Here is a 14,069-nt window from a genome sequence, read left to right as displayed (position 1 = left end):
GAAGACCCTTGGGAGTTACGGTAGTTCACTGTTATCTTTGTCCACAAAGTTGGGACATAAAGAGAAAATTAATGTTTAACTCCAAAGAAATGTAAAACTGTCTTCTAGTGGGACAGTGTCCAATTTAAGTTTCCTTACACATTTGCCTAAGAATAGAGTTGGTTTTCCTCCCCTTTTCATCTGCAAACAGTATGATGCTTTTGAAAATTAAGACTCCTTTGAACGCTGGAGTCAAATTGACAAAATCCATTTTGTCTAAATCTTTTGAAGTCAGACTTTTGTCTCTTCTCTATCCCAGGCCTCTTATAATGGCAATCTATAAAATACCTGCTAAAAACTCTGACTTTTAAAAGTTGCAAACTTGAAGTCCTGAAAAGGAACAGAAGGCTTGGGTTGATAGGGCCAGTTCTACTGCTGGGTTTGTGAACTAGTCATTAGACCTCATTGCCGGTTTCCCAGCCAGACCTTCTTTCCTGTCATCCTTGGGAGAGAATTCGCCTTAATATAAAACATTTACCAGCCCATGGAATACTTTTTGCCAAAGGTAAAGGTATAAAAAAAAAGCCCAAAACTCTACGTTCTTACTGAACACAGACAGGTGATCCCCTGGGTTTATAAAATGTTTCTGATGATGATAATTGTAATTATTGGCAAAGCTGAAATCATGTCAGCAGTCATATGATACTTGAAGTTCTCAAGTGCTGCAGTTCAACAGTCTGGACATTAATACTTCTACCTTGAAAGTGTAATCCATTCCTCTCATCATTGTTAGCATGATTAAATAAAACCTTTGGAAGGAATAGTTATCAGGTGAAAATCTCCAAGAATCAGTCTCTTTTGGGGGAAAATAATCCAACAGAGGCAGATACTTGGACTTGAGTAGGCTTATTAAACCCTGGTACATAGGCCACATACATGTATGTGACATATTTGAACAAGGGCCACTCATTTCTTATTAAAAGACATTTTTTAAATCCCACCCCACTTTACATATAATTGACCTTTCTGATTCTCTTCAGATACAAGGCAGATCCAACCATCCCCACCGTGGTCCTACGATCAGTCCTACCAATACCTGGGATCCATTGCCTCTCCTTCTGTGCACCCAGCAACGCCCATTTCACCTGGACGTGCCAGCGGCATGACAACCCTCTCTGCAGAACTTTCCAGTCGACTCTCAAGTAAGCCACTTGAAAACACATTCTTTGCAGCTGAGCTGGGGTGGAAGGTCCAGGACACTAGAGGTGCATGAAGGAGTTGGCAGAACATTATTGAGTAAAACATGGTTTAAAGGTGACCTATCTCTACTCTGAGTCCCATGCCCATGCACTGATTTTCTTGGATACATAAGAGGCAGAGATTGTGGATGTGAAGGCAGAAGTGGCTTGGAGAAGTAGGTTCCTTAGACATTCTAAAGTTGTTCACATTTGGCAAGAAAGGATGGTGACTGAAGGGTTAAGAACAATATAAAAAGCCAAAGTTTTCAACTTTTAGGACTCATTATTCCAAATGAATTCTGGACTAATGGGACTGGTCCGTGCCGTGGTGGTAAATGTTCACAGATCACATGGACAGCACACGGGGGTACATGTGGAATGGGAAGTAAATACAGCCGCCCCTTGGTATCCATGGAGGACTGGTTCCAGGACCCCCCATGGATACCAAAACCCATGGATGCTCAAGTCCCTCATATAAAATGGTATATTTATATATAACATATATATCCTCCCGTGTATTTAAATCATCCCTAGATTACTCGTAATACCTAATAAAATGTAAATGCTATGTAAATACTTGTTATACTGCATTGTTTAGGGAATGACAAGAAGAAAAGTCTGTATATGTCTAATACAGACACAACCATCCTTTTTTTTAAATAATATTTTTGATCTACAGTTGGTTAAACAGGTGCAGAACCCACGGATATACAGAACCGACTGTATACCCCAAATTAGACATTCCAACTAAGCGCTGTTCATGCAGAGGCCAGAGGAACAGCGTGAAAAACTCAGGTGTCATGGTTAGCATAATTGTTGTTAATATGAGCTCATTAAGTATTAGTCATTTAACCTATGAGCCCTTTGGGCTTGGCACTCACCTTTGCTCGTGGGCAGGGAAATCAGAGTTACAGAGAAAAATTCCTTTGTTGAAGGCAAAAGAAGAAACTTAGTGTTTGGGGCTTTGAAATTGGAGCTGCACCAAACTGTGAAAATACTTCAGAGAACTTCAGTGTTATGATGCCTGCAAACACACTTGCATGTGTGTTGGGGGAACGGGGCGGGTCTTGCTTTTCAGCTCTTGGGATCAGATTATAGCAGATTAGGGGGCAGGCACAGGGGCAGTGGAGTCATGTCTGCCATTTTAAATGTTGTGTAATGTTGTGTTTTCCAGACAGTTGTGATTACTTCAGGTTTCACCAGATGCCTTAGCTGCTGCTTAGAGCTTCACAGAATGCCTTCTAAGAGCTTCACAACAGCAGTACTATTGACATTTGGGGCCAAATAATTCTTTGTTGGGGGGGTCTGTCCTGAGCATCGGAGAATATTTAGCAGCATCCTTGGCCTCTAGATGCCAATAGCATCCCCCTCACCCCAGTTAGGACAATAAAAAATGTTTCCAGACATTGCCAAATGTCCCAAGGGGCAAAACTGCCCCCAGGTGAGAACCACTGCCTTCCAGTATTCTTGGGTGGTACAGTAAAATAGGAAAACCAACTTAAGTGCTTGGTTTTCACATTACTTTTGGCCATTAATGCCAATATTTTCATGGTACATTCTGCTCTAAGGCATTGAGAGTAGCACAGGTATCTTGGCATCTTGTTTAGCTTGTGGTTTCTAGAAGCTTATCCCTCAAGAACAAAGGCACTTTCAGCTTTTACTGATTATTCTCAGGGCACCCCTCTGCCCACCCGCTACGGTCTTCACCTGAAATAATGCCTGTTCTCCTTCGAATATTCCTGCTATGGGTCTATCCTTTGGAATTTATTACATAAGTCTTTTGACTTGGTCATCACCCAAGATCAGCACCTTATAGTCCAAGAACCCTAGGGGCCAACTCCTCCAGCTGACTGGTGTTCAGATGGTAGGGTGACTTTTTAAATAAAAGGAATGAGTAACATGTGCACTCCAAAGTCCCATATCACAGTTACATTTGTGAATATCCTGGACTTCAATCACCCAAGGAGTAAGAGAGAACATTTTATGGCATGGGAGTGTGAAGTAGATAAAAACCATGCCTCATTTCAGAACCCAAGAATGATTCTTTTCTTTTTGGAGGGAGGACAGAATTCCAGATGAGCTTTCACAGTGGCATAGAACAGTATGGGAGACTGCTCTTCAATCTGGCAGAACTCCCTCTGAGAAATCAAGCCTGGAGCACAGGCCTGAAAAGTGTTGTCATAAACCTGGAGGCAGGAGGGGGGTGGAATACATAAAAGGAAAGTGGCTGCCTGGCCGACAGCTTTGAGAACCTGACACTGCTCTGTGGCTGCTTTGCCTTTTAATCCAGCCCGACAGCTTTGTGCTCTGCCCCTCTTCCCGGCCCCAGCCCCACCTGGGCTTCCTTCTGCGCTGGGGACTTGGACTCTGTCTGTCTCTCTCTCTCTATCCTTTGCAGACAGACTCCACACCTTGTCTGAAAAGAGTTGTCATCTAGAGGTTTACTTTTTTTTTTCTTTTTCAAAAAAAATTAATGTTTAGCTGCCAACCTGGGCGACAGACAGCATGCATTAATCTGAGTCATGCAAAAGCTCCTTTTAAGGCAGCCATTACCTGCTCAGGTTGTTTAATCCTCTGGGGGCAGTAGGAGGGGCCCTGTAGCGAGGCTGCTTTCATCCATGTCAAGCTGGAGAGCGAAGACTTGAGCTGTCATGGCAAATATTTAGCCCCATCAATGGGAAAACACTTCCAACCAAAATACCTGGACCTCCTAAGCCCCAGATTTCCTACTCTTAAAAACTCCCTGTGAATATCAGGGGATCCCAACTCCCCCCACACTTCTGCTGAATCAGGGGACACCAGGCCAGCCAAAAGGACACAAGAGCTACAGCTGGATGGGTGAACTGCGCAGACTGATGGGTTTGAATAAGGGATCTGAGACAAGACACAAAGATGAAAACCAACATTTGAATATAGCATTTGAATCTGAGCATATCTAGAAGGCCTAAGATATTTTATTATCAAAATGTGTGTAAAAAAGATAGTTTGACCAAATGGATGGTCTTTTGTAGTATGACGTTGCTCATGTGTACATAGAAGAAGGATCACAGGCAGCATTGCAGCTCTTTCTTTTGGATGTTCTGCTCACAAGTGAAAGAACTATTTTCCCCCAACAGCTGAGACCATAACATCATTCCAGTACTTATGTCCATGACAAATCACGGACTCACTCTGGATTCCAGTAACTTGGTACCATCACCACATTACCATGTAGTAGTTGGAACCTACTGGCAGAGCATGTCCAGACATTGCTGTAAAACAGGGTGACCTTTCATTCATTTTCCAGTGGATTCACCTTTTTGTCTCAGGGCAAATGAAGCAAGAGGAATAATGGGCAGAGTCATTTATTTGTGTCCAGAGTATTGCATCAGATGACAACAAACTGACTGTATTTGCCTAATGCTTTTCCTCCTGTCCCAGCTTCTCCGTAGACTCTATAAATCTAAATGGAAAAATGGACTAAAGCTTCCTGTTAACTCTCAAACATGTCACAGCTCTCCATGTCAGCAAAAACAAGTGACACAGGGCTTGCTCACAGACAGCCCCAATGAGCGGGCAGGGATGAACCCTATGGAATGAGGTGTGGCCTGGCTCAAGAATGACTAGAGCGTGGCCAAGGAAGGGCAGCCTCAGAACCACTGTCCGTTTACAACGTTTTCCCTGCCCACATGTCTGCCTGGCTTTGAAAAGATTAACAGGAGTGTTTGTTTGAAAGTCAGACTCCTGGTTTCCTCATTAGTGAAGGGATCTGCTACAGACTTGGGCTGTTTCTATAAACTTTAATTACCTCTGATGAGGAGTGTATCCCCTCATCACATTCACCCCAAAGGTACAGAGGAGTTCATTTTTAAAAATGTGTTAGAGCAATAAAAGGCCATTAGAGGGAGGGAGGATGGGGTGTGGAAGAGACGAGAGAGCGAGAGAGAAAACACACTAGCTCTCCCTGCTGGAATAATAGGCTTGAAATATGAGGAAGTTGATCAACTGCCGATGCCTTCCAAAAACAGATTAATCCACCTTGGTAGCTTTCCTTTCAGAGCAAGCTTTTGGCTCTGTCAACTTTCTCTATCAGCCTGAACTCAAAAGGACACAGGCCACATGCCATCTGAGCTTAAGAGTTATTTTGTGTGTTGATCTGAGAACTTCACATTTTAAAACAATGAATTCATGTTTCTACTGTTTGTTGCTGTCTGTGGATTTGCTGATATAAAGAGGAGAGTCCTAGCTTGGTCATTTAATGAATAATTCTAAGGAACCTGAACTTCTCCAGGGTGCCCTCCTACATCTGCAGTGGTGGTTCTCAGCTGGGGTGACTTTGCTTCCGTCACCCCACCCGCAGGATATCTGGCAATGTCTGGAGACATTCTGAGTTGTCACAAGAGGGGCGGGCAATGCTACTAACACCTAATGGGTAAAGCAGAGATGCTGCCAAACATCCTACGATGAACGAGACAGCCCCCCTCCACCCCAACAAATCATGATCTGGCCCAAAATGTCAACAGTGTCAACAGTTGAGAAACTCTGATCTACAGACATAGGGAACCCTGCCTAATACACAAATCCTCCGTAGTTCCCAAGGGCAGCCTGTAGGTAAGAAAAATGCAGAGAGAGCCAGTGAATCACAGGACAGCCCTAAAGCCAGTTGGTGAAACTGTAAATGCATAATCCTAACAAAATAATGTACAGTCGTAACAAAGTGAGTTTTAGAGACAAAGCTTTACAATGGTAAAATTTCCACATGTGCAAAAAACAGAGTAGATAAATCAAGGTCCTACATCTACTTGTGTTAACAAATTAGTGAAGTGCCTAATAGAGAATACCAGGTGAACTCAAGGCGGTACTGTTTCTAAAATTGTGGAACTAGTATGAAAGTAGATATGGAGAGGAGGAGTGGTAATGATACTCCCTGACATTCGCTCAGCAGTTGCTACTGAGCCATGCATTCGCTTAAATACTAGGAAATTATCAAATTTTCAACTGTCGAAGGCCTATAAAAATGGCAATTTTCTATCATTCAACCTAAATACTATGTGTAATGTATTATTATATATTAATATTGTTAGGATATATATTATGTATAACATATTGTGTTAGTAGTAACATATTTGTGCATCCTTTACATTAGTGTCAAATTATCATTTGCTATATTAATATCACAGATTAATTTATATTACTGGTATATTAATATATTGATCAAATAGAGGGTCAGCAAACTTTTTTCTGTAAGGGGCCAGAGAATAAATATTTTAGGGCTGGGCACGGTGGTTCATGCCTGTAATCCCAGCACTTTGGGAGGCTGAGGCAGGTGGATCACTTGAGGTCAGGAATTCGAAACCTGCCTAGCCAACGTGGTGAAATCTCATCTCTACTAAAAATACAAAAATTGGCCAGGCCTGGTGGCGGGCGCCTGTAATCCCAGCTACTCGGGAGGCTGAGGCAGTAGAATTGCTTGAGCCCAGGAGGTGGTGGGTGCAGTGAGCCGAGATCACACCACTGCACTCCAGCCTTGGTGACAGAGCAAGACTTTGTCTCCAAAAAAGAATAAATATTTGCTCTGTGGCTTCTGCAGTCTCTATACTGACCACCTGACTTTACAGTAGTGGCTTTAAAGCAACCACAGGCAGTACATGAAAGAATGAGTGAGGATGTGTTCCGAAGTATGGATGGACACTGAAGTTTGAATTTCCTGTCATTTTAACAGGTCAGGAAGTATTCTTTTTTGGATTTTTTTTTCAACCATTTAAAAAATGTAAAATGCATTCTTACCTCCTGGGACATGCAAAAATGCCAGATTTGGCTGGCAGGCTGCAGTTTGCCAACCCTAGGATTATATCAACATTTTATATACGTTATACATATTATAGTATATACTATTGCACATTATATCTATATTATACATATTATATTATGCTATACTACATCATTTCATATATCATGTCATATTACATTACATGATATTCTATATTACTGTATTATATTACTGTAGATTATACCATCCTCCTGGGCAGTAGCAGCCTCCTGATCCCCGTCCTCCTGGGCATAGCATCCTGGGTGACCTCATCTTTTTGGGTGGCAGATTCTGGGTAGAAACCCTCTCCCTAGGCAGCAGCATCCTCAGTAGCCCCCATCCACCCAGGTGGTAGCAATCCTGTGTGGTTCCAATCTTCCTGGGTGGTAAATTCTGATAGAAACCCATCTCGCTGGACAGTAGCATCCTGGGTGTCCCCCGTCCTCCTAGGCGGTAGCATCCTGGGTGGTCTCCATCCTCCCAGGTGGTGTCATCCTGGGTGGTCTCCGTCCTCTCAGGAGGTGGCATCCTGAGTGGTCCCCGACCTCCTGGGCATAGCATCATGGGTAGTCCCCATCCTCTTGGGAGGTGACATGCTGGGTGATCCTCATCATCTCAGGAGGTGGCATCCTGGGTGGTCCCTGTCCCCCTGGGTATAGCATCCTGGGTAATCCTCGTCCTCTTGGCAGTAGCATCCCGGGTGGTCCCCGTCCTCCCCGGCAGTAGCATCCTGGGTGGCTTCCCATCCTCCTAGGCGGTATCATCCTGGGTAGCCCCCTGGGGCACAGGGAAGAGCTGTGGCCTCCGCAACCCCCTACTCACTTCCGCTCCGTTCTCTTGCCCGCCCTGCAGCGGCACCCGACCTGACGGCGTTCAGCGACCCGCGCCAGTTCCCCGCGCTGCCCTCCATCTCCGACCCCCGCATGCACTATCCAGGCGCCTTCACCTACTCCCCGACGCCGGTCACCTCGGGCATCGGCATCGGCATGTCGGCCATGGGCTCGGCCACGCGCTACCACACCTACCTGCCGCCGCCCTACCCCGGCTCGTCGCAAGCGCAGGGAGGCCCGTTCCAAGCCAGCTCGCCCTCCTACCACCTGTACTACGGCGCCTCGGCCGGCTCCTACCAGTTCTCCATGGTGGGCGGCGAGCGCTCGCCGCCGCGCATCCTGCCGCCCTGCACCAACGCCTCCACCGGCTCCGCGCTGCTCAACCCCAGCCTCCCGAACCAGAGCGACGTGGTGGAGGCCGAGGGCAGCCACAGCAACTCCCCCACCAACATGGCGCCCTCCGCGCGCCTGGAGGAGGCCGTGTGGAGGCCCTACTGAGGCGCCAGGCCCGGCCCGGCTGGGCCCCGCGGGCCGCCGCCTTCGCCTCCGGGCGCGCGGGCCTCCTGTTCGCGACAAGCCCGCCGGGATCCCGGGCCCTGGGCCCGGCCACCGTCCTGGGGCCGAGGGCGCCCGACGGCCAGGATCTCGCTGTAGGTCAGGCCCGCGCAGCCTCCTGCGCCCAGAAGCCCACGCCGCCGCCGTCTGCTGGCGCCCCGGCCCTCGCGGAGGTGTCCGAGCCGACGCACCTCGAGGGTGTCCACCGGCCCCAGCACCCAGGGGACGCGCTGGAAAGCAAACAGGAAGATTCCCGGAGGGCAACTGTGAATGCTTCTGATTTAGCAATGCTGTGAATAAAAAGAAAGATTTTATACCCTTGACTTAACTTTTTAACCAAGTTGTTTATTCCAAAGAGTGTGGAATTTTGGTTGGGGTGGGGGGAGAGGAGGGATGCAACTCGCCCTGTTTGGCATCTAATTCTTATTTTTAATTTTTCCGCACCTTATCAATTGCAAAATGCGTATTTGCATTTGGGTGGTTTTTATTTTTATATACGTTTATATAAATATATATAAATTGAGCTTGCTTCTTTCTTGCTTTGACCATGGAAAGAAATATGATTCCCTTTTCTTTAAGTTTTATTTAACTTTTCTTTTGGACTTTTGGGTAGTTGTTTTGTTTGTTTGTTTGTTTTTGTTTTTTTGAGAAACAGCTACAGCTTTGGGTCATTTTTAACTACTGTATTCCCACAAGGAATCCCCAGATATTTATGTATCTTGATGTTCAGACATTTATGTGTTGATAATTTTTTAATTATTTAAATGTACTTATATTAAGAAAAATATCAAGTACTACATTTTCTTTTGTTCTTGATAGTAGCCAAAGTTAAATGTATCACATTGAAGAAGGCTAGAAAAAAAGGATGAGTAATGTGATCGCTTGGTTATCCAGAAGTATTGTTTACATTAAACTCCCTTTCATGTTAATCAAACAAGTGAGTAGCTCACGCAGCAATGTTTTTAATAGGATTTTTAGACACTGAGGGTCACTCCAAGGATCAGAAGTATGGAATTTTCTGCCAGGCTCAACAAGGGTCTCATATCTAACTTCCTCCTTAAAACAGAGAAGGTCAATCTAGTTCCAGAGGGTTGAGGCAGGTGCCAATAATTACATCTTTGGAGAGGATTTGATTTCTGCCCAGGGATTTGCTCACCCCAAGGTCATCTGATAATTTCACAGATGCTGTGTAACAGAACACAGCCAAAGTAAACTGTGTAGGGGAGCCACATTTACATAGGAACCAAATCAATGAATTTAGGGGTCACGATTATAGCAGTTTAGGGGCCCACCAGAAGCAGGCCTCAAGGAGTCAATTTGCCTCTGTGTGCCTCAGTGGAGACAAGTGGGAAAACATGGTGCAAGACCCCCTGTCCTGTGCTGCTCACTCAACAACATCTTTGTGTTGCTTTCACCAGGCTGAGACCCTACCCTATGGGGTATATGGGCTTTTACCTGTGCACCAGTGTGACAGGAAAGATTCATGTCACTACTGTCCGTGGCTACAGTTCAAAGGTATCCAATGTCGCTGTAAATTTTATGGCACTATTTTTATTGGAGGATTTGGTCAGAATGCAGTTGTTGTACAACTCATAAATACTAACTGCTGATTTTGACACATGTGTGCTCCAAATGATCTGGTGGTTATTTAACGTACCTCTTAAAATTCATTGAAACGATTTCAGGTCAACTCTGAAGAGTATTTGAAAGCAGGACTTCAGAACAGTGTTTGATTTTTATTTTATAAATTTTAAGCATTCAAATTAGGCAAATCTTTGGCTGCAGGCAGCAAAAACAGCTGGACTTATTTAAAACAACTTGTTTTTGAGTTTTCTTATATATATATTGATTATTTGTTTTACACACATGCAGTAGCACTTTGGTAAGAGTTAAAGAGTAAAGCAGCTTATGTTGTCAGGTCGTTCTTATCTAGAGAAGAGCTATAGCAGATCTCGGACAAACTCAGAATATATTCACTTTCATTTTTGACAGGATTCCCTCCACAACTCAGTTTCATATATTATTCCGTATTACATTTTTGCAGCTAAATTACCATAAAATGACAGCAAATGTAAAAATTTAATTTCTGAAAAGCACCATTAGCCCATTTCCCCCAAATTGAACGTAAATGTTTTTTTCAGCACATGTTGCCATGTCTGACCTGCAAAAATGCTGGAGAAAAATGAAGGAAAAAATTATGTTTTTAAGTTTAATTCTGTTACCTGAAGATATTCCAACTCAAAACCAGCCTCATGCTCTGATTAGATAATCTTTTACATTGAACCTTTACTCTCAAAGCCATGTGTGGAGAGGCCTTGTCACTATTGTAGGCTCACTGGATTGGTCATTTAGAGTTTCACAGACTCTTACCAGCATATATAGTATTTAATTGTTTCAAAAAAAATCAAACCGTAGTTGTTTTGGCGATAGGTCTCACGCAACACATTTTTGTGTGTGTGTGTGTGTGCGTGTGTGTGTGTGTGTGAAAAGTTGCATTCATTGACTTCAGGTAGATTAAGGTATCTTTTTATTCATTGCCCTCAGGAAAGTTAAGGTATCAATGAGACCCTTAAGCCAATCATGTAATAACTGCATGTGTCTGGTCCAGGAGAAGTATTGAATAAGCCATTTCTACTGCTTACTCATGTCCCTATTTATGATTTCAACATGGATACATATTTCAGTTCTTTCTGTTTTTCTCACTATCTGAAAATACATTTCCCTCCCTCTCTTCCTCCCAATATCTCCCTCTTTTTCTCTCTTCCTCTATCTTCCAAACCCCACTTTCTCCCTCCTCATTTTCCTACGTTCTCTTAAGCAGATAGCACATACCCCCACCCAGTACCAAATTTCAGAACACAAGAAGGTCCAGTTCTTCCCCCTTCACATAAAGGAACATGGTGAGTCAGCCTTTCTCCTGTTCATGGGTTTCTTCCAGCAGAACAGAGACATTGCCAACCATATTGGATCTGCTTGCTGTCCAAACCAGCAAACTTTCCTGGGCAAATCACAATCAGTGAGTAAATAGACAGCCTTTCTGCTGCCTTGGGTTTCTGTGCAGATAAACAGAAATGCTCTGATTAGAAAGGAAATGAATGGTTCCACTCAAATGTCCTGCAATTTAGGATTGCAGATTTCTGCCTTGAAATACCTGTTTCCTTGGGACATTCCGTCCTGATGATTTTTATTTTTGTTGGTTTTTATTTTTGGGGGGAATGACATGTTTGGGTCTTTTATACATGAAAATTTGTTTGACAATAATCTCACAAAACATATTTTACATCTGAACAAAATGCCTTTTTGTTTACCCTAGCGTATACATTTGTTTTGGGATTTTTGTGTGTTTGTTGGGAATTTTGTTTTTAGCCAGGTCAGTATTGATGAGGCTGATCATTTGGCTCTTTTTTTCCTTCCAGAAGAGTTGCATCAACAAAGTTAATTGTATTTATGTATGTAAATAGATTTTAAGCTTCATTATAAAATATTGTTAATGCCTATAACTTTTTTTCAATTTTTTTGTGTGTGTTTCTAAGGACTTTTTCTTAGGTTTGCTAAATACTGTAGGGACAAAAATGCTTCTTTCTACTTTGTTTATTTTAGACTTTAAAATGAGCTACTTCTTATTCACTTTTGTAAACAGCTAATAGCATGGTTCCAATTTTTTTTAAGTTCACTTTTTTTGTTCTAGGGGAAATGAATGTGCAAAAAAAGAAAAAGAACTGTTGGTTATTTGTGTTATTCTGGATGTATAAAAATCAATGGAAAAAAATAAACTTTCAAATTGAAATGATGGTATAACACATCTACTGAAAAAGCAACGGGAAATGTGGTCCTATTTAAACCAGCCCCCACCTAGGGTCTATTCGTGTGGCAATTATTGGGTTTGGTCACAAAACATCCTGAAAATTCGTGCGTGGGCTTCTTTCTCCCTGGTACAAACGTATCGAATGCTTCCTAAAGGGAAACTGTCAAGCTGGTGTCTTCAGCCAGATGACATGAGAGAATATCCCAGAACCCTCTCTCCAAGGTGTTTCTAGATAGCACAGGAGAGCAGGCACTGCACTGTCCACAGTCCACGGTACACAGTCGGGTGGGCCGCCTCCCCTCTCCTGGGAGCATTCGTCGTGCCCAGCCTGAGCAGGGCAGCTGGACTGCTGCTGTTCAGGAGCCACCAGAGCCTTCCTCTCTTTGTACCACAGTTTCTTCTGTAAATCCAGTGTTATAATCAGTGTGAATGGCAAATAAACAGTTTGACAAGTACATACGCCATATCCAATTGGTTTTGTCTTTCTCTGAGATGGAGGGCTGGGAAACCGAGTAAAGCCCACTGCACACACTAGGAAGATACCTCCAGTGAACAGCTTCAGGCTGAAGCTATGTCCTCACCCCCGGTGCTCCTAGCACACTCTGGCTTCTGAAGGCATGAGGGCCTGGAAAAGGCGCAGGCTCCCAGGGTTGCTTCTTTGCATATGAAAGAGCACTGAAGCATGTTTTAATGCTTGTTTTAAAAAATAATAATAGGCCGGCGCGGTGGCTCACGCCTGTAATCCCAGCACTTTGGGAGGCCGATGCGGGCGGATCATGAGGTCAGGAGATCGCGACCATCCTGGCTAACACGGTGAAACTCTGTCTCTACTAAAAATATGAAAAATTAGCCTGGCGTGGTGGCGGGCGCCTGTAGTTCCAACTACTCAGGAGGCTGAGGCAGAAGAATGGCGTGAACCCGGGAGGCGGAAGTTGCAGTGAGCCGAGATCGCGCCACTGCACTCTAGCCTGGGCGACAGAGCGAGACTCCATCTCAAAAATAATAATAATAATAATAAAGAAACTAAAAAGAGTTACATGACACTAGCAAACCCAAAGTGGAAAGGGCTGTATGTTCAACCTAAGGCCAGGCAGCTTCATCTGCCTTCATTGCTGTACATTGCAGGAATCAGGCTTGGGTAGTGGTTGGGAGTTTTGTAAAAGAAATACTTCTCTCACCACCACCCCTGTGCAAAGTATCTTTAGTATTTTAGTTTCAAGACTCTGGGTTCAACTCAAGGTATCTTCCCACCAAGAATTACTGTTTAAAGTATCTTCCAGTTCTGTCACTGCTGTCTCATGGGACCTCATGACTGATGATAGAAGAAAATCTTCAGCAGAATCAAGTTTAAAGGAGTTTAACTGAGCAATGAACAATTTGTGAATCGGGCAGCCCCCAGGAACACAGCAGATTCACGGAGACTCCAGGGGTGCCTCGTGGTCAGAACAAATTTATAGACCAAACAGGTAAAGTGATGTACAAGAATCGGAAGTGAGGTACAGATACAGTGAGATTGGTTACAGCTTGGCGTTTGCCTTATTTGAACGCAGTTTGAACATTCAGCAGTCTATGAGTGGTTGAATTATGACCACTGGGATTGGCCAACCCTCAGCTATTGTTACAGGTGCATACTATTAAGTTAGGTTTTTAATTTTGTCTGACCATTAAGCTAGGTTACAGTTCATCCACAGGACTCAAATATAGAAATATGGAGTCCTTCTCAGGCCATATTTAGTTTGCTTTAACATTGATCTTAAATGGTCTGCAGGAGGACCACAAAAAATGTCAGGAACCAAAGTGGGGTCAGCAAGAAAGGATGTGACCTAGAAGTCACCGCTCCTGAGCACAGGTAGGAAACAGGGGTAGGATCAGGC

General features: G+C 43.9%; 1 protein-coding gene across 7 annotated transcripts in view; it reads left to right on the top strand.

Moving 5' to 3' along the window:
• The window catches only part of RUNX1 (RUNX family transcription factor 1), a 282,725-nt gene extending 270,075 nt beyond the window's left edge, over positions 1 to 12,650 (top strand). For all 7 annotated transcript variants that reach the window (XM_016938507.4, XM_063803643.1, XM_063803645.1 and 4 more), the window contains 2 exons: positions 1,020 to 1,181; positions 7,858 to 12,650. In XM_016938507.4, the coding sequence (XP_016793996.1) occupies positions 1,020 to 1,181; positions 7,858 to 8,333 (638 nt within the window). In that variant the 3' untranslated portion in view covers positions 8,334 to 12,650. The remainder of the gene's footprint in view (positions 1 to 1,019; positions 1,182 to 7,857) is intronic.
• The last annotated feature ends 1,419 nt before the right edge of the window (positions 12,651 to 14,069 follow it).

This window comes from Pan troglodytes, chromosome 22 (assembly GCF_028858775.2).
Source record: "Pan troglodytes isolate AG18354 chromosome 22, NHGRI_mPanTro3-v2.0_pri, whole genome shotgun sequence".
NCBI classification, from domain to species: domain Eukaryota; kingdom Metazoa; phylum Chordata; class Mammalia; order Primates; family Hominidae; genus Pan; species Pan troglodytes.
This window is presented reverse-complemented; position numbering and strand designations above follow the sequence as displayed.